The following is a 26,797-nucleotide window of genomic DNA, read 5'->3' on the forward strand; positions in this document are numbered from 1 at the left end:
GCTGTCGACCGAACATGGTCGGTCGGGCAACTGATGCCGGCTACACAGGCCACCATTTTCTTTGAAGTGCTTCGTGTGCGAACAACTTTTGTTGGATTTGGTTCATCTTGGAACACCCATACAGTCGACTGCTGCTTACTTTCGGGCTCATACGAATATATCCATGATTCGTCACCTGTCACGATTTTATAAACGTCTTTTGAAGCACCGCGATTGTATTTCTGAAGCATTTCTTTGCACCAATGGACACGAGCCTTTTTTTGAGCGATTGTCAAATTATGTGGGATCCAACGTGAACATAATTTTCGCACAGCTAAGTGTTCATGTAAAATCGCATATATGCTGGTGGAACTAATGCTTAGGGATGCCTCAATCTCACAATAGGTTACATGACGATCTTGCTTAATCATTTCGTGCACAGCATCGATGTTTTCTGGCACTACAGTCGATTTTGGACGACCTTCACGAAACTCGTCGGACAGCGAACTACGACCACGATTGAATTCACTATGCCAGCGATACACAGTGGTTTTTGATGGAGCTTCATCGCCAAAAGTCAAATTAAGTTGATTGACGCACTCTTGTTGTAATAATCCACGTCGAAAGTCGTAAAAAATCATCGCTCGAAAATGTTCACGATTCAGTTCCATTTTTTTGCCGAGACGAAACTTTCAACTAAATATAAAATAAACAAATAGCGTCCGTATGACAAAATGTTCTGAGTACGTATGTCGTCAAAAATGTCAAACTTTACGATGGAACCATCAGATGGACTCACATGACATCAGTGTTGCCAATTCCCGAAATATAAATAGTGACCTTCGTACAACGCTTGTAACGGCACGATGCGGCTCACAGAGAAAGCCCGTCAGAAACAGTGAGAGAGTGAGCGAGAGGGAGAGAAAAAGAAAGCGAGGGAGAGAGCGAGGGAGAGCGATAGGCTGGAAAAATATCGAATGTACCTAGAAAAGTCAAACAAAACCCAATCCGAGGGAAGAAAGGGTTTCGGTGGGTGTTTCATGCTTCACGCTTCCCTGCGAACAACCCCCGGGCAGAGGACCGCCATGAAAGACGAGGAAAAAAAATATATCGTTGAAAAAATCCCACGGCCCATGGAAGTGAACCGTGGAGGGTAGACTTTGGCACGAACCCAAAGTAGGTTCGCAGTACCGTATATTCCGCAGCGCACGTTGCTTGTCGTTTCAATTTTATTTCTTTCCCTCCATTATGGAAGAGAATCGGGCACCTGGGACCTTTTGCCTTCAAATTGCATCTTTTATTAACTAAAACGAACGTATTGTTCCACCGGTGACCGGTTCCAACTGTCAAATAAATCGTTCTGCTTCGGAACGGTCTAAAATATGCCACAAGAAAGCCGATTCCTCAGACGAGAAGCCGATTCTCGATTACCCGAGTGTCGCCGTTAACCCGATGCGATATCCTTTCGTGTTGTACAGCGCCAACTTGGAACCGCGGAGCGGCCTTTTGTATGGAACGGAACACTTCATTAAACATTCATCGTTCGTCGAACCTTCGCCGAATCCGATTGTTTATGCTGTGTGTGCCGAATCAAATTGCCTAACCAGGCCGCGGAGCCCACATAATTACGGCATTCAGGTGCACTTCTGGCAGGGGCTAAGGGATCTCCACACCCATCCATTGTTTATTATCGATTTTGGTAGAAGCCACTTCCAGGGGCAGCACTATTATTATGTTGCACAGCTTTTCTGTCGTTGCGTCCTTGCCCAATTCGCCTACCAACAACAACGCTCCAGGGGACAGCGTGGGCAGCCGCGCAAACGGACAAGCGACCACCGAAGTGAAGTGGAGTATAAATAAAATGAAGAACCCTGAGGGCGCCGCCCAGTGGTCGTGTCCTCTCTGCGGCGCTACGGGTTCCGGTGGGTCATGTTACCGGAAAAGCCGGAATTTGTGGATAATTTTCCAATCTTCGTCCGCCACCCACGACGTTGGCGGGAGGCTACCGTGAGGAAGGGACCTCTCCGAAAGCGGGGGACGGTGCTGAGATTTCATTTAAGTAACATTTCACAATCACCAGGCGACCGACCGACCGGGAGCGACGGCGCCGGTATTAGTCTCCGTTCGCCTGTACGCGGAGAATGCGGAGAAAGCTTGTTAAAAACTGGAGACCGGCGCGGGATGCTGTGGGTCCGGAGACGACTCCCCGTTATTAATATTGATTAGAAACCATCCAGCGGGTCGGCGGTGCTGCCAGCAACAGCTGCTTGCGTATCTGTCCGCGGCGGGCGCGCGCGCGCCTGGAATCCGGAAAGCAATCGTCCAATCGACTATTGGTTCGCGTTTTCGTTCCATTCCCCGGAACAAAGCGGATCCTTTGCGGGGTGGTGGTGGTGGCACCGGGGTACGGGGCGGATTTTGAAGTGTTCTAGTCGCCGAGGGCAAGGTAATTTGTATGCAGGAAGGACTCGTGCGCGCGCCAATCCCGTTGGGACGCAGGAAGAAAGGATGTGGCCCACCGCTGGGCTAATGTGCTCCGTGGGTTGGATGGCGGCGATGGGTGGTGGCGGCGATGGGTGGTGGCGACGAAACAGCGGCGCTTACTGCGAGTTGTCGGTGCTCAGCGTGCGAGCTATTCCAGGCACTTCCGCTCCAGGGCACCGACGGACCGAAGAAGAGCCGAAGGAAAAGTGCAGCAGCGGTGAAGATTACGCCCCGATACACCCGGTATGCGAAGATAAGTAAAATGGAAAGCTCGGGCAACGAATTCTACGTGGACGCCGGGAAGCGGTAAGAGCTTGTGTTGTACGCGCGGCTTTCTTTTGGTGGTGACCATTTTCCGCTTCGTTTGACCGAAACGCCACCACCACGAACGGGATGTTTCTTCGTGAGGCCAGTCCTTAGTACGAGACCCCCTTTCTGCCGTTGGCGCTCCTCGGCGGTGGGTGTAGAATCGTTTGATACTGTTTGTAATTCAAATCGAGATGTTGGGAAAACGGAAACAAAGTGCCACGACGACGACGATGTGTCCACCCGAGCAGCCGGCAGAGAGAGAGCGAGTGCCCGGGGTGTGCCCGATAGTAGAAGACGGCACAAGACGTGCAGGATGCAAAATTATTGAGTGTGAACTGGCGGTGGGTGGTACGGTGCTGCGACCGGGCGGAAGCCAGGACGCCATCGTTAGGGCTAGGGCGACATCCTTTTCGAGTGCACGGCGAACATGTCACCCATCGAATTGAACTGTGCAAGCAGCGGGCACGGTTAGCATTTTGATGAATAATTCATTTTTGCCTCCTTCACGGCGGACAGCGATACTGTTCGGGTTTTTGGTAGGCCGCACGATTGCTGGTCTGCCCTGGTCTGGCTGGCCGGATGGTAGACACAAACACATTTGCATAAAAAATCCGTCGCCCGACGCAGCGAAGGAATCAACGTTAAGTTACGGTTCTGTTTATGCGGTTTGATCTACTCGAATGTTGGGAAGAATGCTCCCCAAAGTTGGCAGAAATTATGAAAGATTAGCTTCCGTCCATGCTTTTCGGGGAACGCAGGGTTTGAAGCTAGGTTTAGTTGATCATTTAGCATCCTTACACAGCGAAGAATATCCTCAAAACACTGAGAATGGCCAGAAACTGCCATAACAACGGAGGAAAATAAGAATGTATTACCGTAAAAGCTTTCCTCGGTTTCAATTCACCAGCTGCCACTGCCGGAGGTCCTGTCCGGGATGACAGTATAATTGGCTATTGCTACGAAATTGCTCTCTATTCATACGATACTGTAGAAAACGTCAACGGCTGCTGTTCAGCTCCGGTTCGAAGGGAAAAAGCTTGAAAGGCTTCCGATTTCCGACGCGTGCTGCCACGTACGGCAAGTAAGCATGCCATGAATTATTGCGATGCCAACCACATGCCTTCATCGATTTGCTTCGAAGCAGTCGATGAACGGTAACAATCCATGTATTGGAAATCAATCAAAAATCCGGCCAAATTCAAATGCCTTGTCAGAATTCAATTTCGTGCGCAATGCCAGCGGCATTCTGTTGCTTAACTCGTTCAATCTCCCAATTCCGTGCGTCCTGTTTGCTCTACTCAACTCAGCATATATTCTCTATCGTTCTCTACCGAGCAGGTTCGAGCCACCGGCAAAATGTACGCGTGCAAGAAGCTGGAAAAGAAGCGCATCAAGAAGCGGAAGGGAGAATCGATGGTTCTGATCGAGAAGCAGATTCTTCAGAAGATAAACTCTCGCTTCGTAGTGAACCTGGCGTACGCTTACGAAACCAAGGATGCGCTCTGCTTGGTGCTGACGATTATGAATGGTAAAAAACGGAGGCTTCGGAGCGGCGCATTGGATTGACCGTGAATGGGTGGAATGTAATGTGTTTTTTTTTTGTTGCTCCACGGCAAACCCTTTCCACAGGAGGAGATCTGAAGTTTCACATTTACAATATGGGCGGCGATCCGGGATTCGAGCTGACCCGGGCACGGTTCTATGCAGCCGAGGTGGTCTGCGGGCTAGAGCATCTGCACCAGCAAGGAATCGTGTACCGGGACTGTAAACCGGAAAACATTCTGCTCGATGACCATGGGCACGTGCGCATTTCCGATCTCGGGCTGGCGGTCGAAATTCCGGAAGGCGAGATGGTTAGGGGGAGAGTGGGCACCGTAGGTTAGTGGTTGGAATGCTACGAGGCGTTTCGCTGGCTGGCGTGCACTATACAACCGCCCTTTCTTTTCAGGCTACATGGCACCGGAAGTGATTGACAACGAAAAGTACGCCTTTTCGCCGGATTGGTTCAGCTTCGGGTGCTTGCTGTACGAGATGATCGAGGGCCAGGCACCGTTCCGCGCCCGCAAGGAAAAGGTCAAACGGGAAGAGGTGGACCGGCGCGTAAAGGAGGACCCGGAAAAGTATTCGCACAAATTCAGTGACGATGCCAAATCGTTGTGCCAACAGCTGCTAATGAAAACCGTTAAGAGCCGGCTCGGATGTCGCAACGGGCGCCATGGGGCCCGCGAGGTGAAGCTGCATCCGTTCTTTAACAGTATTAACTGGAAACGGCTCGAGGCCGGTGTGAACGATCCTCCGTTTGTGCCGGACGTAAGTGTTTACCCACTCGCCCGTGGTCGCATCCGCATTAACCGTCTCGGATTTTTCTGTGCCTTCCACCCCATCATTAGCCACATGCCGTGTATGCCAAAGACGTACTAGACATTGAGCAATTCTCCACAGTGAAGGGCGTCAACCTGGACGCGACAGACGAGAACTTCTATACCAAGTTCAATACCGGCTCGGTATCGATACCGTGGCAGGACGAGATGATTGAAACCGAATGCTTCCGGGAACTGAACGTGTTCGGCGTGAACGAGTGCCCGACGCCCGATCTGCTCATCAACGCACCGCCCGTAGTCGAAAAACCGGGCTGCTTTCCGTTTCGAAGAAAAGTACGTTAGGTTCTTGCTAGAATACCGCTGCGAGATCCGCCGAGAGTAGCCGCGATTAATTGTTGACCATTGTTTTTTTGTTGCAGAAAAAGCAAACACCCAGAGAGAAGGCAATACCGTTCAACGAGAAGCTGTTGTCCTCTAGTCAAACGACGGTCAGCTGTAGTCAGGCACAGACTGAAAGTTGATAGGTGTAAGGCAACAATGATGACCTCGGTCAACCAGGTGTACCCCCGGAGGCACTATCCAGGCGATGGTTGTCGATGGATGGACGGCGAGAAAAGGCTTAGCGGTGGTTAATTGGACAGCGGGCAGTAAGTAAGCAGCAGTTGGGCAGCAAAAGACTGTTCTCTTCCCGGTTTAGTTTTTGGGAGCGATCGCTCACATTACTGTGCTCAGCGGTAGAACGCGCTTTATGGGGCGAGAATGGATGGACGGTTTCACGGCGAAAGCGGATATTATCATCGTCGGATTTTTCATCAAGCGGCAACCGCCGCAGCACAACGCTACTGAATACTCTCAGTCATGTTACGAGCTACTGCTACGGGGCGTCATATGAGGGTGGAAACGCACACGAAGTGTGTAGTTTGTCTTTAACCCTTGCGTGCGGCGGGTTCAGTCACAGTCAGTTCACTCACTCACTCATTCACAGTCAATGATACACTTAAGCGCACATGAACATTGTCTAAACAGCATATAAATAGTAGCTATTGAATAACACTTAAAATGCAAACGCAAATATATTGTCCACCGCCAGAACGTCGAAGAGCGCAAAGATAACGAAGAACAAACGGAGGAATAATCACATAAATTCGTAATCCTAGACCGCGCGCTCCAGCGTATTCGTATTTTGGCCAAACTCCCAAGGTGTGCAATAGCGGAAGAAGCAGTACGACAACGGTTGAGCTAGACAACTGTAGCATAAGGTAGCAGAAACAAAGTGGTACTTCCGTTTGTGGAAGTATTTAGAAACGAAGTAGTGTATATGGTTCATTGATGACTTTTAGCATTGCGAGTGGAGCGATGTGTCTGATTGAGTTTTAATAAGCATTACCGGTAAAAACCGTTGTACCTTTGTTCTCTCGTTAGGTTGATTTTATAAAGTGATGAAAAATAAGCAACCAAAAAGGGTTATACGATAGTCACGTATCTTTCTCTCCAATATAAAAGCCAACCCCGACGCATTTGTAAATAGTGGATTTTACAATATATTATTATTTCACTGGTTTTTTTATCCGTTGGCTGATTTTACGTTCTTATGAACAATCGGGTCGGAATGTTATTGTTACTGTTTGTGTTCACTGTGTAACGCTCTACATGATAAGTTACGCCCGCGTGTGTATGGCCGGATCGAGGGTTCACAATTCATCAACTGCCACTAGAAAATCCAATCAATCTGTTAAAGTCGTTACCACCCCTAAAACAATCTTGCATACTAATATTTGGCATCTCTCATATCGTATAGTAATTTTTTTTTGAGACTGTATGTTGAGTTATTAAGTTACTCTTTCACACACTTGATTTGTGGCCATAGCGATAGTGGCGATAAGAATCGGCATACAGCGTCCTCGCGCTGTATGACTATGACGGAACAACTTCTGTGAACACCTCATCTAAACTGAAATTCAATATTCACGAAACCATATTCATGTCACAAGGTATTACAGAATCAATAGTACCCACCGACTGATGATATCTTTCTTCCATCTTGGCTTCAAATATAGAGCCTTTCTTTTTCATTGTTTCAATTTTTGACTGCTTTCGATTATTGGAATGCCGATCGACTGACAAACCGTCGAATGGTTATACGTTCCACTGTTGTCTCCGGTTGACCAGGCTGTTGCTTTCGTATAGTTTTGCTTCTGTTGCTGGCGACTACATATTATGCTACGGTTTGGTGTGCAGCATTTCTACAAATCCTCGTGGTAGAGTACTAGAAAGGAGAGAGACAGAGAGAGAGAGAGAGATACGGTACTTAAACACAATCTTAATGTTCGAATGGTTAAAGAGGCAACTTTTTAGCAAACTTCTCATACTCATGTACTAATCAATTATAACTATAGACTATTCGTGGCTAGGAGTTAGTTTCAGACAAAAGTAAGGGGAAAGCAGAAAACTTACGAATGAATCTATGTATCGCACATTCAAAACACACGGACACACAAATGTAAAAGCAAACGATTAGACGAAGGAGATTTATAGAGTGAACCGCTTATTATAAACCCAATACCCATTCTAGTTACCGGAAATGCACAACATAGTACGGGGTGAACTGACGCGCGGGGGAACAATAGGAGCAACGGAGCCAGGAGTAGTAGTGAACGACCGACCGAGTGTTTAGGATTTGGTTGTTACAATGCATAAGTGAAAGCAATCATTTACTAGGGCTGTTTTAGCTTTAAAATCGCGTATATCGTGCAGGCGCAAACGAGAATTGGTTAGCTTTTTAATGAATCTTTCAAGTGTTGTGTTCAAAGCACAAGTATCAACGAAAGCACCAACAACAAAGCGTGTATGAGAATTGTTCGTAGCCGTGTGTGTGCTTTCTTGGTATTTGTTTTTTAATCGTGTATGTCGCACAAGTTTGTATTAAGTTTTGTAATCGTAGCCCCGGCAAGAATCTGTTGGCAGTCAATCTGTATGTGCTGAACAAATGGATTGCAAAAAACCAACAAACAAGTAAATAAAAACAAGTAATAAACTCAGACTAGCCACTCTTCAAACTCTGCATACTATGTGCCAATGCTATTTGGTGCACGCTTGTTTGCTTTAGGTTTTCTTTTAATAATTGTTTGTGATTGACGCGTGTCAATCATTCTGGAGCAGTTTGTGAAGTGGGGAACCGTTCGTTGGATTTTATGGAGCCAAAAAGCCAAACCGTAAATTTAAACTCAAGAAAACGCCGTGAAAGAAAGAGTTGTACTCCTCCAAACATTTTTAATGTCATGTACATAGTAGAAGTTAGCAATGGCGCAAAGGAAGTGGTGTACACAAGAAAAAGTGGAAGCGCCAGATGAAATGCGTTCCATCACTACTCTAGCACTAGCGGCAATCGATGGGGTTCCAGCGAGATTCTCTGATCGGAGTGAAGAACGTGCTCCAGCGTGAGTCACAAGTATGCCGGCAGCCCCCTTTTGAGCACAAGATTAACTAAAACCTTCTGATTGTGTGTGTGAGTGTGTATTTGAATCAATTTTAACACATAAAGTACAAGTGAATCTTGCAAAAGTGGGACGCCGTTGTGTCATGAGCCGCACTGGAAGAAGTCTCTTTGAGCATTGCTCTCAGTTTCATCCCTACACACAATTTAGCGTGTGATGATCGCGGGTACGGTGAGCCAACCAAACACGACGCATTGAAATCCAATCAAAAAAATGACTATTATAAACATAGAGATGAGAAAAGCAAATGTAACTAAAATACTAGATGTGTGGGTTGAACGGAACGGCCAAATCGCCAATGTGTGTTGGTCACACGGCCAATATTATCGAGATATCGAGATGTCCCTGGGGCTCATAATTTATGAAGCAATGCAAAAGCAAACTCACAAATTGAATAAACTCTTGTGAGGGTGAGGAGGAAAACTATAAACGAACTTATTGTACATCCGACTCGTCGGTGACTAAAATGGATTTAATTTTTTTCAATCTTAGAGAAGATAATGTCAGTTTAGTAACAGATGCAAAAAATTGTAGAAACTCCCGTGCATGCTATAGGTATGGCAATAAGGGGTATGGAATAGGTAGGCAGGAGCAACGCGAATGGCAATGAGCGCATAAAACTAATGAATAAATAGAGAAATTGAAAGTATTCCATGGCGTTCAAGTGGTTTATTTCGAATGTTTCTTATTGATTTGCGATGACCGAATGGCGAATCAGTACGCCGATATGCTAGTCTCTTAATAGTCAAATAATTAAATAAATATATGTATAATAGTCCTTCTACGCTATTTCGATGCAAACGCATCGCAACGGTCGTTTAGATGAACAGAAAAGTTTAAATTCAGAGCTTTGCACGAAACTTTGCTGACATTGTGTACAAGTTAAGTTTGCGTGTTGGAATAACGATGGCGCTAAGGTGCCTTTTGGGGATGTATTCGAATTTAAAAAACAAGTAACGGTCTTTTATAGCTAACGGTCTAACGGTAAAGCTAGCGGTCCCAAATTAATGTTATAATTGAATTTTTGCTATTTACAGTTATGTTGTATCATCAATCGAACGTACAGAGCCGTATTAAGCACCAACCAACGAAAGCAGCCAAGTTTTACGCTCAAGTTGATAGGGTTTGAATTGACGTATTTTTCTTAAAAACTGTTTAGTTGGTGCAGTGCAGACGGATGATCTACGGACGAGCCGCATTTCAAATTCTTACTGCTTAAGAAAATTCTTACAGTATTCCAGATCGTCAGGAAGCACCAGACCCGGAGTTACATTCATAACGCCTCGACCACACTATGAGTTTTCTCTACAGGTTTTTTGATAAGCTAGCATTCACACTTGAAGTTTTTGCGCGAGATATTGCGTGAGCTCCAGTGAGTGAAATGACAGTTCGTTTGTTTATGCCTTGATTTTTAAGTTTCCTTTCCTTCTCCTTCTATGGCCATTTTTGTCAAAATTTGATCCGCTGTCGAAAAACTAGCCATATTTTTGGAAAGCAATAAAAATTTGCCGAAATTTGCCGTAAACTGTCAAATTGAAAAAAATACCCCCGAAACGAGAAAATATCCCGTAAACAAAAGGCGCTCAAAAGCAACTCAAAGTCACTCACGGAACTCTAGCAAAAGATTCATAGTTTCTTGGCCTGCCATACATTTTATTCAAGTTTCTCATAGTGTGGCGCCCGGGTAAGAGAGCATGCTTGGTCTGTTGCAGTCAATTACAGTATATATCAAAAGTCATCATCATGTGGATCATCATCATCTAATACGATGATGAAAAATTATATTATTCATTCAAAAATCAACCCACAACACAATTATTAAAAACTAGCTCTATTCGAAGCCCTATCAAAAACTAGCCCCACTAAAACGCACTTTAACTGATTAGCTTTTGCTCGCAATCTAGAAGATTTTTGGATAATTTTTTTACGATCGTTCCTGCAGGTGGAATCAGTAGGATTATCACCTTATCGTCATCACTGATTATCCCCTTAACGTGGTCCTGAAAAGGACCGTTGGTTGTTTTTTTTAATCTTAGAAAAACGAACTGTGCCGTATTTATTACCGTTGGTTGGTGGTGTGTCGGGAAATTTGGGCAGGGTTGTTGTTTTAAGGTCTGACAGAATGACTCATACACATTTATTGATGAAATCATTATCAATAAATAGGTGGATAACGGCTCGGAGCAGCCCGTCTCCCTGTTTTGTTTCCGACCTTATTGTAGTTGCGGAACAAACTTTTCAACAACAAGTTTCGTTCAACATTACCATGTTGGCAATAAAGAGCGGACTGGAAGCTCCTGACGCACATCGTTGCACTCGGAAGTAGAAGTAGGCAGCGTGGCGGCAGGACGGCTATGGTTCGGGATGGCCACCTTGAGCAGCCGGACTGGCTGGAGATGGGAGCGGCTCCAACGCCGGAGCCGCATGACGTGAGACACGTACGCGGAGTCATCTGTTTTATTGATAAGACCTGTGTAGCCGAAGTGTGTGTCTGTGTGCCGAAATGAAGCACGCCACGCTCCGAGCGAAAGAAGCAGACCATGCGCCGAAGACATTAAGTTAATCGAATGGCACTCTTGGTGAATGCGAATGAATCAATTAGAATTGAAGCAAATTGAAGCGCACCAAAATATGAAGAAAGCCGATCGTCGCCGTCGGAGTGGCACGTAGCTGTTGGCACCCAAAAGCCGAACGGATCTTGGAAACATTATCATTTTCGTATAATTTCTCTTTCGCTTAAATTATGTTTACCAATTTGCATTAATCATATCGCACACATTTCCAACCTCGAATGAACTATTTTCATGTCCCTATCTTAAACCTAGGCGTCAGAAATAGGGACACACCCGTTGTTCAAGGTCAATGTTCTAATTCGTGACTGAGTTTGCTGCACTTCATGATTCCCTCAAAAAAAAAAACATTGGTCCGTTCCAGTTCCGAATCAACAGTCCCCGATTGGTGAGGACCACAAGCGAACCGAACGGGCCAGGCGAACATTTAATTGATCGTGTCGACCGGTGATAAGCGGCAGCGATTACGACCACCAACACACTAACCGTGACGTGCACGGGACCGAATCGGATCGCGTTGCGAGGGCCGGACGCAGCAGTAGATGACACCATTCCATCGCGCGCAACATTGGAAAACAAGAAGCTATGCTTTCGCCCCGATCGCCGCTGCCGGCAGTTCTGCAGCTCCGAGATCTCCGAGGAGGCTGACGCACGGTCTTGCCGATCGGGTTCAGTAACGTGCCGATCGTGCTCGGAAGTGGTGGACCAATTCGACAATGCGGACTCGCTCCGTTTTCGTGCTGCTCCTGCTCGGAGCCATCGGCGGGTCACAGAGTGCCATCGGGGAGACGACGGCAAATCGCACCTCGGCCCTCGAGGAAGCGCGTCTTCAGCGCGAGAACCTGGTCCGGAAGTACCTGAAGCGGCTCAAGAAGGAAGACGGCGCCATCAAACTGATCGGTGGCCGCGGGGATTTTGAGGGTAAGTAAGCGGAGCCGCGAACGGAAGAACGACGCGGCTTGACAGTGAAAAATGACGCACTGCCAAAAAGTTCTTGTCCACGGTGACCTGTCCGCGATGAACCTCGAAGTGGGCCCTAATGACGTCACCCCAAAATGCGGCACTTTGTGGGCCAACTTTCCGCATTTTCCGGCCCGTGACTCAACATTAATGCCAGGATGACACGGACGGTTTTTTTTTGCTCTGTCGGCTTCTCATCCGCAGGAAATGTGGAGATTTTCCACGCCGGCAAATGGGGGGCCATCTGCGATGACGAGTGGGACGCGAGCGAGGCCGAAGTCGTCTGCCGGCAGCTGGGCTTCCCGGGACACGTGCGGCCCACGCACAGCGGCTACTTTGGGCGCGCGAAGCGGAAGTTCTGGATGGACAACCTGTACTGTGGCGGCAAGGAGGCCGAGCTGTCCGACTGTCACTTCGATGGCTGGGGAGCGAACGATTGCGAGGCGAGCGAGGCGGCGGGCGTGATGTGTAAGCGGCACGACGAGGACGACGAACCGACCACCCGGAAGCCGCTGCCAGAGGTCGCGCAGGTCGCGAAAGAACGATCGCGCCATCGGCTGGAGTTGCGGCTTGTCGGTGGCCGAACCGAGGGTGAGGGCCGCGTGGAGGTGCGCCCCGTGGTTGAAGGTGCAGAGTGGGGGAGCGTGTGCGGCGATGGGTGGGGTCTCCTGGAGGGGAATGTCGTCTGCCGGGAGCTCGGACTGGGCTACGCCAACAACGCCGTCCAGACGGACTTCTTTTCCAACGGCACCGCGGCACCGGAAGTGGTGCTGAGCGGGACGGAGTGTTACGGCAACGAGAGCTCGCTGGCGGACTGCCGGCACGATCCGGTGGCCGGAGGGCACTGTAGCGAGCGCCGGGGGCACGTGGCGGCCGTGACATGCGTGCCGCTGATGGCGGACCTGGCGTTCGACCACGTCGAGATGGAGCAGACGCTACATCTGGAGGACCGGCTCATGTACCTGCTGCAGTGCGCGATGGAGGAGAACTGCGTGGCGTCGCAGGCCTACGACATCCAGCGCGAGAACCCCAACTGGCACCTGGAGACGCGCCGGCTGCTCAAGTTTACGGCGCGCGTCCTCAACACGGGCACCGCCGACTTCAGGCCGCACATCCCGAAGCACCTGTGGGAGTGGCACCTGTGCCACATGCACTACCACAGCATGGAGGTGTTCGCGACGTTCGACGTGATCGACGGGGCCGGGCGGCGGGTGGCCGAGGGCCACAAGGCGTCCTTCTGCCTCGAGGACAACCAGTGCCTGGCGGGCGTGGAGCCGCGGTACGCGTGCGCCAACTACGGCGATCAGGGCATCTCGGTGAACTGCTCCGACATCTACCGCCACAACATCGACTGCCAGTGGGTCGACATCAGCGAGCTGGACTTTGGCGAGTACACGCTCAAGGTGTCGATCAACCCGGAATTTAAGGTCCCGGAGATGCGCTTCGACAACAACGCGGCCCGCTGCCGGCTGCTCTACACGCAAACGTACGCCCGCGTGTTCGACTGCGTACTCGGCCGCCCATAGCCTGCGACTGACCAATAAACGGGCGGACCAATTTTTCGTGGCCGCGACACTCGAACCCGTGATTTTTAATTGACCGAAAAGGAATCGGCGGAGATACGCTCCGAACCTAACGCGCGGTCGGTCTTGGACCGGCTTAAGCGGTCACGAGACTCAAATTATTAGTCCCCACCGTCCCGGTAAGTTTGGCAATTAAAAGCCGCAAGGTAGACAGGCCGGAGGATGGGGAGAGGACGACTAATTATGTATCAGGCAATCGTCACCGACCAGCCAGCCGGCTGGCTAATTAATATGCCGCCTCGGCCCGAAGTGGTCATCCTCTCGTCGGCTCCAGTGGCTCTCCTGGGTTGATGGCACTTCTAAGTGTCCTTCTGCGGCAAACCCCACGCAGACGGTATCCGCGTGCCGCGTTTCGTAATCGCAAACGGTCGAAACTAATGACCTGCCTATGCAACCTAATTGCCAGCGGTTTGAATGGTCATCGTGTCTTCCAAGGACGGGGGATGTTGCATGCAGCAAATTGCTTCGGCTCCGGGGCTTCCTTGGGCTGTGGACCGAAAGACGGGCGCATTCATTGTTGAGCCCGAAATCAATTAAACTTCCATAAATCAAACCACCCAACCCATCGATCAGTGTTTCAATTTGCGCCAATTAACACGGCTGCCCGCGTGGCGTGCCGGGGCCAGTCAATGGCCGGACGGAAGCAGTTCGTTTCGTGGTTTGCTTGTTGTCACTTCATTTTTGTTACTGTACCAATAGAAAAAAAACGGCACTCGGTTAATAATAGCCTGCAGCGAAAGCTTTTGATAACATGCTCCGGACCGAATGGATGCGCCGGGTAATTCATTTTGAAGTTTTGAAATTACAGGGCTGCCACTTTACAGTTTGCGAATGTATCTGTCAATCCAATCGTCAAAGTTTTAGTAAAATGTCTGCCATTCACTTGGCGGCTACGCAAACAAGAAAATAAGGCAGCATCTGGGGCACCAAAAACTCTCAACCATTTGAAGAGAGTCCGTCACATTCAGAAAAGTTTACTGTTTGGTGCGTATAATAATAATAATAATAATAAGAATGTATTTAATCGTTCGCCTCTTGGCTATACAATGTTTGCTTATATACTAAAACCTTAAGAACTAGGGGCGGCAGAGGCAAGGAGACGGCTAATTAAGGGCTAATGGAGTCATAGGACCCAATCTTTTTAAAACGACGAACGGAGGATCATTGCCGTCATCTCCGGGCGATAGCGCCAGATAATAACAATAGTTTTTTTTTCCTGAAATTTTTTTTTCAATCCATACCTTCAGACTTAGAAGATTTGTGGTTTCAGCAAGACGGAATGCAACGAGCCACACAGAACGAGTTTTCGATCTTCTTCGCAAGAACTTTGATGGGCGTATAACTTCGCGCTTTTTGATGATGTCAATTGGCCACCAAGAACATGCGATTTGACACCGTTGGCTTTTTTCTTGTGGGGTAAATACGCAAAGGATCGTGTATATTCTTGTCAGGTTCTGCAACTTTGGAGCATTAAAAAAAAAACCAAGCTAAGGCCAAGATAGCATCCGAAATGTGTAAAAAAGTCGTTCAAAATTATCTTATCAGAATCGACTGCTGTCGTATAACCCGAGGGGGCCATCTAAACAATATTATGTTGCACGGATAATGGCAAAGTTCTAACTTTATGATAAAACTAATATTCAATTTAAAAAAATCCTTTTCATGTGCTCTTTTAAATTTCTTTTTTTGTGAATGGACAGCACATAACCTTAGAACGAATACGGGTTCTTGGTGTTCGAATAATAAAAAAGGCAAAGTTAAAAAAGTTAAAATAAGCTTTATTAAGTTAATCAAATATTTGACGCTTCTGCTTGATCAAATCAACTATCAATCCCTCCCCGGTGTTAATGAATCACAATAAAATAGTGTTTTCCGCTTTTCAAAACCCGAAAGAACTCAACTCAACGGCTCAACTTGGCTCAACGGAACGAACGGAACCGGAACGTGTTTGGTCTCCATCGTGGCGAACCAAACACCAGGCGGCTCCATCGGTACGCGCACGTGCGCTCCCAATCGTCCGATCCGATTTCATTCATCGAAAAATCACACAATCCGTCCGAAGTGCAACTGTTCGTTCTTTTCTGCGTTTCGTTCGCACCGAACGCAAACGCTGAACTTGATCCGTTGATTCGTTGATTGCAACCGATAGTGCTATCGCCCGATGCGCCGACCGGCGCAACACGATTGCATGTTGCGTCCGTGGTTCGTGCTGTACGTGCGAAAAGTGCACATCATCAATCATGGTGCACTAGCGTGCGGTGCCACTTGCCGGTGACCGGGGCCGGGCCGCGACGCGGATCGGCGATAAGCTTCTGGCCAGGGCGGCAGCGGCAACGGGCACGACCCTTTTGAGCTACCTCGGCCGATGAGCAGAGTAGCTCAATCGACGACAGAGAGTGGCACTTTTGAGTGCCGCCCGGCGAGCACGAGAGTGTTTGCTCACGCGGAGAGAGAGTGGCTGCAGTGAAAACATAAACAACGGCTCCAACGGATTCATTCAGTCAGGTTCAGAGGGTCGTTTTTTTGCCGCTTCAACGACGATGTTGTTGTCCGGGAGCCGCCGGAGCCGGACCATGTGGGCGAACCGAACCGATCAGTACGGCTGTTTGTGTGCAGCTTCGGTGAGAGCGATTAAAGCGGACGCCGAGAGAGCATCCTCAGCAGCCGCGGGCCACAAAGTGTTTGAAAATTCGAACGACGACAGTTTGGCCGGAGCAGTCCTCGCGTGCGTGCGTGCGTGCATGCGTGATGCCCACAAGCAAAAGCTGAGCCCCGTTGCGTGGTCAAGAAGGTTGTGACGGGGTGTGCACCCGGGGGTGAGTGGCTAATATGGACGGTGTGGGAGAATTTCGCGTTACACAGCGAGCGAGACTGTGGAGTTGAATTTAGGAAGTGAACAAAATCGAAGCTTTGATCCCGAGCTGGCTGCCGTGTCCGTGTATGTGTGGCGTGTGCCAAAAATTATGTCATCCATTCCCGGGGATGCTGTGAGCTCTGTCGCCTGCTTCGATGCAGGTTCGTAAATGGCAGGTTGGTTGTTGATGGTTTTTTCACCACCAGAATATCGTAGCAACCAAGTGGACTGTTTGCAGTCTGACACAGGAAGGGTAGCTGGAAAGGATCAGTCCTGGTCCAAGCTTTGGGGTGCTTTTCGGTCGTCTAGCTACGTCGTCCCACCCGTCGCCAATCAGCTCCGATAAGGGTCAACTAGCTCTCCATAGTCGGTAGCACTAGGAAACCACAAAGCGCGTCACCGAAGGCGCTGAAGTGGACGGAAACAAACTACTGACGCTGATGGAGCGCGCTCGAGCGAGAGAGAGAGAGAGAGAGATAGAGAGGGCGGATGCGATAAGCGGCGGGCGAGCGAGAGGGAGCACGCGAACGGGAGCGCAAGTGGCGCGTGGAAAATAGTGAGATAACGGAAAGGTGAGCGATGTGCACGGGGCCCCCGGAGCCACTGCGAGTGTGTGATGAAAGCAAAACGTAAACATTGCCAATCGGCAATCGTGCGACGGTTCGCGATGGCCGGACGGGGGATGCGCCTGTGAGTGTCACGGGAGCTGTCGTCGGTCATCCGGGCCCCCGGACTGGAATGGACGGGGAGCGCCACTATTCGGAAGATGCCAGCTCCATTGACATCGCGGGGTCTGTGATGTGCTGCAGCTCCGAACAGAAAACGTGCCCCATTCAGTGCGGCTGGCGCGTGCGTGCGCGCGTGTGTTAGTGTCGACGCGTGAGCGATAGTGAGCCGCGAACCGTGTGGCCCGTGCGGCTTTGATGGGAGAAATCCCGCGTAAAAACAACAAACAGAACCAAAAAAAAACAAAACAACCGCATGCAAACGATCGACAGGGCACGGCCTGCTCATTTAGAAGTTTTGCACGTTTTCACTGATGGATTCGTGATTAGATGCGGTTAGAGGTGTAGTAGAAAATGGCCAATAGCGACCGCATAAGCGGTTAACATTAAAAAACAAACGTTTTTGATAGCGTCCTTGTGTCAATGTTGCTAATTGCCCCAGGGCTGCACATCAGCTGCACCGGTGTGGGGCTACTAGATTGTTTGTTTTCCTCGCCACTGTGTTTTGTCTGTCAAGCGGCCAATGTTGAAGTTGAGAGATATTTTTCTTTAGTTCGCATGTTCGTAAGCGTGTTTTTTTTATACTTCGAGTAATGGGATCGACTTGTGAGACAACCACGCCAGGGTAGGTTTTGGAACCTTGTTTTTATTCCCTTCGTTAGGTGTTCAGAGTTTGGTTTGATTGATGATTTGATAAGCCGTTCGTTTCGTATGCTAGGTCTAGGCTCGGAGGAGCTCACTTGCTGTTCAAAGGTAGCTCATAAAACCAGTTTGAGGATTCCCAGCAAAATGCACCTCAGCCGCCGTGCGTTGAATGTTCATCCCGCTTACACTGGCACTCTCTCTCTCTCTCTCTTTTTCTCTCTCACCTTCTCTGATCCAGGGCTGGAAAATGTTCCCACTTTTCTTTGTTTTCACCGGCCTCTAGTCTCTTTCTGCCCACTACTACCAGCGCTCTCTCGCATTTGGTCGGGTGCAGTGAAAACAAATTACCGGCCACAAAGACACACAAACCAGCGCGTAGTTTCTTTCTCATTTTCACTATCGCAGCCGTTCGCTGATCTCTCTCTCCCTCTGCCACTGTCACACAGGGTTTTCTCTTTCGCGGCGGCGAGCTCTCACTCTCACAGGTTCGCGTGAATTTGCGGGAAACCATTTCCACCGGCAGGAGACGCTCTTTGGCTGGCTGAAGAAGAGCCGTTCGATAGTCCTGCGGCCAGACTCGTGATAGCTGCCAAACGAAACGGATGTGGGTTCACAGTTCGCCGCCCGCTACCGAACGGTTCGTGGACAGAGTTCGGTTGGTTGTCCGTTTTGCTGCTCAAAGTCCTCCCGGTCTGAGTGAGTTCGTTTCTGTTCGTGTCCACGTTGTGTGTTTGACGATTTTGTTTCTCGATTCGGTTCGAGTGTTTCGAACGTAAGCTAATCGAATTTGCCGCAACAAAGTATTTATGCAATCGTCAAAGTTGGTGTTGTGATACGGTGCATTGGGGCTCTGGTTTCCCGGTCCCACCGATCGACTGTACTGACTGCGGTGTGGGCTAGGAAAATCCGATCCGCTCCCGAGGAAAATGGAAGCGAAGAGATTAAGGCCACACGAAGCGGTGGCCTCCACGTTCAGTGAAGTGGCGTCGGTGCTCGAATGCATGTGAAAATAATTGTTTTTCTATCGAGGTCCCGTACGCGGCAGTGAAAATACCCAAGTGAAACTGAGTGCGTAAGTGCCGACCTAGCGAGTGCGAAAAGTGGAATCTAAATGTGAGTCAACAGCCAAGTTGAGACCCTCCAGAGTGTTGGCCGACGGTCGTGCCAACGGCGGCTAAAAGGAATTAAGCGAATCAGCACGGCACGCGGAGGTTTTTCCGACGGCAGCACCAACACACAAGTAAGCTCAGTTGTTGGCAATCTTGGGCCGAGTTTGTTTGTTACACCGCCACGCCACCAAGACTAGGGAACCAAGGGACGGTCGGGCGCAAAGATAAATTTTCACGCTTCACAGATTACTTACAAAACTCCCTTTCTTTGCGCCGCGCCTTGCGTGTTGCGTGTGGGACTTTTTGTTGATGTCGTTGTTTGCGTTTCCCGGTTTCCCGCGATAGATAATGGAACCGAAGCGATCCGGGAAATGGAAACTTCGTTTCAGGTCGTGGCTGGCTAGCGAAAAATAAAGGATATCCGGCCGCCTTTGACAAAGGTGGCCCGAAAGCAGGCCATTGTAAGCAAAAACAAATGCGCATCAAAAAGCCAACCACAAAAAAAATATACAGAGAGGTGATCCTTGGCGCCAGAATGGCAGGCCATCTCCACCTCCTCGTGCCTCCAGCTCGCGCCCGTCCGGCCGATGTCTGGCCGAGCAACGAAGTGTGAATCTTGCACGTGATAAACGGTAATCGTCCTGAGCACGTGTCGACCGGTTCGGGCTTTACTGGTCCATCTATAGACGGACTTTTTTTGTCGTTCTAGGCACCAGTTTATGTGTGCATGCTAAGAGTTATGTTGGGCTGCAGTCACCGTACAGAGCAGCTTGTGCAATCCGCCGCAAGTAACTGTATCGATCATCTGTTGGCAAGCGCTTTAGGGTGGCAATAAAAATCACATCTCGAAGTGTGGTCAGCAATCTTTACCAAACGATTACGGCGCACGTTGCTTGTGCTCTTTGGTCCGATACAGTGTACTCGAGTCCTTTGAACCCTGACTTTGAATTGTTGGGAAGTTTTCCAACTTTGCTGGATTCTACACAATCGGCAAACGCAGTCATCCGCCATCTTGAACAAGTTTCCTTTTACGGTTTGTTGCAAAAAGTTTCAAAGCATGCAACATGAATGAAATTCCAGTGAAATTCTTTCAAGTATCTTTTTTTATTCCACACGAAAGATGGTCCACAGCTCGTGGCGAAGTTCTTCTCTCACTTCGAGACTGTAACTATTCGCATAATTGAAATCAAATCATGAAATCGATTTAAATTTCGGAAAACTGGCAACGAGGGAATAATAATAGGGAAATGAATACTTTGTTACAGAAATAGACATTTAGATTCAGAGCTAAGCACATTATGCATGCAGCAAATTAGTCTCGGCCTGGCACAGTGTGTTTTTTCAAGATTTGCAGCCCGTTAGCGGTGGTGGTGGCTTGGCTTAAAACTACCGCCCCGTTACGACCACCACGTGGTGCGGGCTTACGAATGCGATAAGGATTACCATTACAAGGTCGTTACGGAAGGTAGGAGTTTTTTTGATCAACTGCCAACGCAATCTGGGCTAGGCTTCCCGGTCGTGGTGGTCGTGACGAAAGGTGAGAGACTGACTGTTACCTTGCATATACCTTGAAGGCTGGACAGTGCCTTGGCGAGCATCAGAAGGCGAAGATTTTTCCCGCGGTGGCCCAAAGGGATCAGCTAGACCACCTTTCGACCCGACGCATGAGAATGAGGCGCGAGGCGAACAGAAAATAAAGACTTTCACTTTCTTTGTCGCGGCGACAGACTGTGTCGGCATAACACCCGACATAGGCCCCGCCGGGTGCTGCCCAAAGCACAGCTTACGCAGCAATGGTGCGCCCTCAGACGTCCTGACGACGTCTGGTGCTGGTGGTGGTGATGGTTGGCACCGTTCCTGTTGTTCGCTCCGCAGCTGTTGTTCGGTTCGTTTGGTGCGGTGGTACGATAAATGGCTTAACGCGGTCTTAGGCGTCATCCGCCACCGTAATGGGCTTTCAATCTGTAGCCCGTGGTCCGGGGAAAGCTCGCCGGTCGGGCTGAAGAAACTTTTCCACAAAATGCGGAGTGATTTTCTCTGTCGATTTGATGCGAAGGCGAAGTTGACGGAGTTTCACAGCAGACAGCAGAATAAAGCCAATCAGGGCCAGGAGGATACAACCGTTGGCGATGTGCATTAGTGTGGTAGAGCAAGTCGAGAGAGAATTGTTGGAAGTGCAAAAGAATACCGAACGCTTTGCGGTGTGGTCGATTCTTAAGCACGCGATTTCGTTCTCCCGATTGTCACATCGGACCGTTTTTTTCAGTTACTAGTTTGGTTGCATCTACCTGTTGGTTATTGAATGTTTGAATCATGTTTTACCTAAATCAGTCAGTGAATTGTATTGCATAAACTAGCACAGCAAAAAAAGAATGTTTCTCACAAACGAATCGAAACGAATCGCTCAATTTGTTGCAATTACAAACATTATTGTAGTGAACGGTTGTCCCACAACCGACAACCATTTTTGATCTTTATTACGTTAGTTTCTGTTCCATGTCGTTGGCTGACGTAAAATGTGGCGGTCCTTCCTTGCTTCGGAAGAAATATAAAAAATTTACGATCGGAAACAGTAAATTAGCTGGTTATATTTATCATACTTTCCATCTTGCCCAGTCCCCACCCCGGTGCGATAAAAGCCTCCGTGCAGCGCCAGACACAGTGTGGCTCTTAATGACATTCGAATGGCTAACCAGGCGTCTCCATCGGTGTTGCCCAGAAATAAGTTACACCGTTTCGCCGGTGGCGAGCGCCAGCTAATGGTGGCCATTAAATCCATATTTTTCGTTATCAAGGTGCTGTTAAAATGGTGAAACCGCTGTCCAAGAAGCTAGTGAGCGTCCTGTATCCACGACTAACTTTATAAGCATCGCCGCAATGCTTACCTCGCGGTAACACGCGCTGTAATCTGAACACCGGAAACTTCGCTTCCATCGGCTTGACGGACGGACACACCGCACTCTGACCCGACGGCACGCTGTGACCTAAATCGATTGTAATCCGAACGTTTCAGTTCCGCGTTTAGTGGAAAAGCAATCTAACCACGGTTTATCGGGAGGGATTTAAGCCATAAATTTGTGGGCAGCGAACAGTAAGCATCTTCTTTTTGTGGCAAACCACGTTGAGGTTCCTCCATAAGGTTGTGAAAGGTACCGAAATATAGAGCAACTTCTGTCTGCATAGTGTTGCTGAATAGTCAGCAGATTATTATTGTATTTCATTTTAATTTATGCAGCGTAAAAATATTAATTTTATCTCTGGAGCGTTTTTAACTTGATAATTTTTGCACTCAGCACCAGGAGTGGCACCTGATTTGGTTACCAGCCTTATTTAAGGGATTGACAATCTACGGGTAGTCCGCTCTATGTTGGATGTTCCAGCAGGGGCAGGAAATGTTATCCTACTGTCAGATCGCTTCGATGACAGTTGAGTGATGGATTTGCAAAAACGGCAAAGTCCCATCACACGGTTAAAATTTAATCGTCTCCAAAAATATGGTTTTGTTTTGGCTTCCGGCAAACATTATTGGCCACGGGAAGTAGTCGCTTTGGGGCGCACGGTACGCTGCCTGCCGCCGGACGTAACGTTTACAAATTTTCACAAGAACATTACCGACACTAACGAGCGGTGACTTGCACGGGAAATGAAATTTACCCCTGATTGGTGACACGGGCCATGGTGCAGGCAAATCAAAACACGGCTGCCACAATCCATCCGGTTCACCGGTCGTTCGGTGCGGTCGGTACGGGTAAATGAATGAACGCCGGAAATGGGATGCCAAACTGTCTGACAGTTGTCATACGTTATGCGCTGTGCGGGAACGTCGGGGAGTGTCCTGACTTGCTTCCGATGGCATCCCTCTTCCCGGGGTTGGTCGGCGAAAACCGGGAATGCCACCGGGCCACCCGGCATCTTGTCTTAGTTATGAATGATTCTGTTATGCAAATTTCGAAGCGATCCAATTTGCATATTTACACATTTGTGCCGGAGGTGGAGAAGTGGTGCTGGCCACAGTTCCCGACGGAACGGCTGATCTCGGAATGCGGTCTGTTTGTGCTCGGGTTCCTGTTCCTAACGCCCGGAAGCGTCGTGCGTACTCGAGCGCGTCGTATTTCTTCCAAGTCACAACCAGAGATTCAATGACATCGACCTCTGCGCGGCCAGCATAACGAAACCAGTGGCCAGTTGGTGGCTGGCTGGTTCCGTGGCAAAAACTTTGCCCTTTCCTAATGCGGGAATGCGTAAACGGGGTCAAGAATTGTTAGCAATGTAACTGAAATGCCAAAAAAGAACTGCTTCAACTATGACCTCTCCCAAGGGTCTGTTTTGCAGCATAAATTATGTTGCTTGAAGTTATGTCGAATTGTGTTGCTTGAAGATTCCGTAAATCCCAACCTTGGTGCGGAATACTTATTTGTGCGTTCCTTTTGATCCTACATTTATGTACAGGGTGTTCCATTACAATCCAACTATTTAAATGTTGAAAAAATCCGCAATTTGTTAGTCGATTTTGACAAATTAGCCAGATTCTAAAATCTAAAATCTGAATTCAGTGTATGCTGTTTTAGTCATAGATCAATATATAGTAAAACAATCGGCTGAAATGGTAACACTCGACATTAAAAATAATCGTTCGACTGTGAAAACTGTGCGTGCTTATTAATGCAGAATTTCTTTTGACTTCTTTCTGTGGGGCTTTTCGAAGAGTACGGTTTATGCCAGCCAATCGAAGACCATAGAAGATCAAAAAGCTAACATCACAGCAGAATTTGCTGCTATTACGTTATCTTTTACCGAAATATTATCAAATACAATGAAAATGCCCAAAACAAGCCAGCTTTTGTGTATCTAGTGAAGGCAGTCATTTGATCGATATTGTATTTTGGAAAGCGGAGTCGTAGTTTATTAGCTCGAAAAATACCAATTGAGATGTTAGCTTTTGGCCATATGATCACACCCAATCAATACCGTACTCCAATACCTGTACACAGTTTGAAGAATAATTGACTGGTTCCAACCATATCTTCTACCATTTGGGAACGTACCGAAGTAACACCGCAACGTACTGATTCCAAAATATGGAGAAACAAAGACGAATCCCAGCGCCCTTGATGGCGAGATTGGCCAGCTTTCGCAGGCACCACAGAGACGTGGGTTTAAGTAAACGCTCCTTATCGTCCTATCGTCCACCGAAGCCGGCAGGAAGGTTGGCGTGCGGGAGCACGATGAGCACGTGCGATGCCACGGTGACACTTGATATGTTTATTTTCGTGTGGCGCAGAGACGTCGTCAATGCCAAAACAAGACCGAGGGCCGAGACGTCCGCGAAGAATCAGCGTCGGCACGGCTCCGCTTGCCGGAACCCGGGGGGGTGGGAATGCCGACGGGTGCGGGGGACGTATCATGGGTTTCCGTTCCCGCCGGCTGTCGGCCGACGAGTTTCGTGGCTGCTCTGATAGATATAAACATGGCTCCTGACAGGCTGTCAAACTGCTGATGACTTGCGAAGGACATTCGCTCAAAGTGACTGGTTGAAGCCCCGTTCCGGCTCTCCCGGTTGATCGGCAGCCTATGTCTTAATGTTAATAGGTAAAGTGGGACACGCCATCCTGCTGGTGTTTGAAATCCTGCTGTCGTGCGGAACACGTCGAATGTGCCACCTGTCGTGCACTCCCGGAAGGCCTAACTCCTATTGACTTCATCGGTTACAGTCCCACATTATCCGTCGAAGTTGGTTCTCACAGCAATGTTAGGTGATTCACTCATGAAGTAAATTTCTTTTGGACTCTTGAACGAATTTCAAATTCAGTTCGCGTAATAGAGAGCATAAAATATTCGGTGACATGTCGGACCGCTTTCAACATTGATTTTATTTTCGCATCAGCCCTTGGCGTTTCGTTGTGACACGCCGAGCGTGCAAGTAGAGCACTTTCTATGCATCTTGCACGCTTCCCGGTTGAAGTACATTATACAGTTCGTTACAGGCCAGTACCTTGGCCGTACTCCAACGAATCTACGCCACAAAATACACACACGCAGTTCGGCGGTTTTGGCATAGTTCAGGCATTAGCTGAGGACTCACGGAGCCACTCCATCGCCGGTGTCGCCCGGCGCGATGGCGGTTTATGGTTTACCACTACGGCCCTCGCGTGGGTCGCATTTTTCGAGCAACGTGCCACGCCAAAAATCTATTTTTATCGTCCGCTCATTCGCACACGCACCGCCAAACCTCAATTCATTAAACCTACTCCGGCCGGAATAGGCGAAGCATCTAGCGTTAAGTGGACGGTGCGTCCGCCACCACCAGTGGTCGCGCTTTAATGGGCACTCTGTTGACGGACCACTTCCGTTCGGTGGCTCCATGTTCCGCGCAAATGTCAAACACGGTCAGGCGTAGGCCAATAAAAAGTAAAATCGATTCAAGGGTTACGTGTCGCGTCGAGCTTTTCATTTTCGGCACGTAAATGAGGTGTTGGCGTGTTTCGCGGCAAAGTGGTTGATAAGAGGAATTACTATGCAAATGGCGTAAATGCTATGGCGGGGCAATGTACGTACGAACAGCCTGTAACAGTCGGTCGGGTGGGAACAGAAATTGTTTACTTTCAAAACGGAACGCATCGTGCGAAGACTCTCGAGTCCATTTTCATCCTCCAGGCTTACTCCATTTACTGGACGCGCTTTGGTGCTTCTTCATCGGTTCCTGGACACATAGTGCCCTCGGTGGCCGAGAAGAGATTGTGAAGCGCGCTTGAAACATTTGCATCCGATCAGCTCTCAGCTTCGGTTCCATTAGGTGAACGACGGAAGCGCAACGTGAAGGCTTTACTCCGGTGAGCGATAAGGGTTAAAGTGCAGCATTATTGAAGTAACACTGGTCCGAGCTAAAAGCTTCGTTTCCGCATGAATCACGCTCGTTTTCCCCCCGAAGCGAGCCAGCCGAGGGCCTGCTGTAGATGCCGTAAATTGAAGTTGAGCAGCGTGAAACGGCGACTTAAGCACAGATAAGGGACAATCCTTTCGCAGACCTCAAGCCGTCGCCGGTCGGCACACTTTTATCATTGCGCCGAACTAGCTGCTCGAGGGCGGTTCGCAAGGGACACTCGAGAAGGGCGTGCGCGAGGAAGTTCATAAATATATATTACTTAACCTCGGACGGGTTCCCCGGTCACGCTGCTGTTGCTGGCCGAGGTGGCCAGGATATAAATAGGCTGTGGCTGACATTGACTAGAGCGGCAGATGAAGAAAAATGTCTAAATTTATAGTTCACTCCAGCCATTAATTTCGAGCTCGCTGCGGGGAGGTCTGCGAATGATAGTTGTCTCGTCTTGGCCCCTCGGGGCATGGGCCTCCGGAAAGAGCCCTGAGGCCTGTGGTATGTGAGCCTTTTCTTTAAATTAAAATATCCTTTCATCTATCTGTTAGGCGTAGAACTTAATTCTTGCAGTTTTACAGTAGATGGTATTACTCACTAAATACAAATGTTTCTTTAATGCAATATGTGTTTGATAGCTACTGTCATTACGCATCTAATGCAGTTTACATTTTTTTGTTTAAGTGTAAACAACACCTTTTTTAAGCATTTGAACAACAACATGTACTTTTTCATTACTGCTTGCACGGCAGAAAAAGGGATTCTGTACCGAATCGTCATCGTGGTGATGAAAAGGGAAGTTATTATAAGAAATCTACACTCAAAAGGCCTGGTTTGCAACGGTTATGCTGTGCGCATGGTGTGATAAGCAAGGTTTTAAAACATAATGAAAT

The 26,797-nt window shown here is 48.6% G+C and overlaps 2 protein-coding genes across 2 annotated transcripts in view; both read left to right on the forward strand.

Moving 5' to 3' along the window:
• The window catches only part of LOC131207533 (G protein-coupled receptor kinase 2), a 53,662-nt gene extending 45,513 nt beyond the window's left edge, over positions 1-8,149 (forward strand). Inside the window, exons 6-10 of the mRNA XM_058200152.1 lie at positions 4,080-4,300; positions 4,402-4,650; positions 4,721-5,082; positions 5,163-5,426; positions 5,513-8,149. Coding sequence (XP_058056135.1) covers positions 4,080-4,300; positions 4,402-4,650; positions 4,721-5,082; positions 5,163-5,426; positions 5,513-5,614 — 1,198 coding nt within the window. The 3' untranslated portion in view covers positions 5,615-8,149. The remainder of the gene's footprint in view (positions 1-4,079; positions 4,301-4,401; positions 4,651-4,720; positions 5,083-5,162; positions 5,427-5,512) is intronic.
• A 3,724-nt stretch (positions 8,150-11,873) lies between these two features.
• LOC131207535 (lysyl oxidase homolog 3A-like) lies at positions 11,874-13,643 on the forward strand. The gene is made up of 2 exons (XM_058200153.1): positions 11,874-12,078; positions 12,322-13,643. Exons 1-2 carry the CDS (start codon positions 11,874-11,876, stop codon positions 13,641-13,643), a joined length of 1,527 nt encoding a protein of 508 aa, XP_058056136.1.
• The last annotated feature ends 13,154 nt before the right edge of the window (positions 13,644-26,797 follow it).

Source organism: Anopheles bellator, chromosome 2 (assembly GCF_943735745.2).
Source record: "Anopheles bellator chromosome 2, idAnoBellAS_SP24_06.2, whole genome shotgun sequence".
NCBI lineage: Eukaryota > Metazoa > Arthropoda > Insecta > Diptera > Culicidae > Anopheles > Anopheles bellator.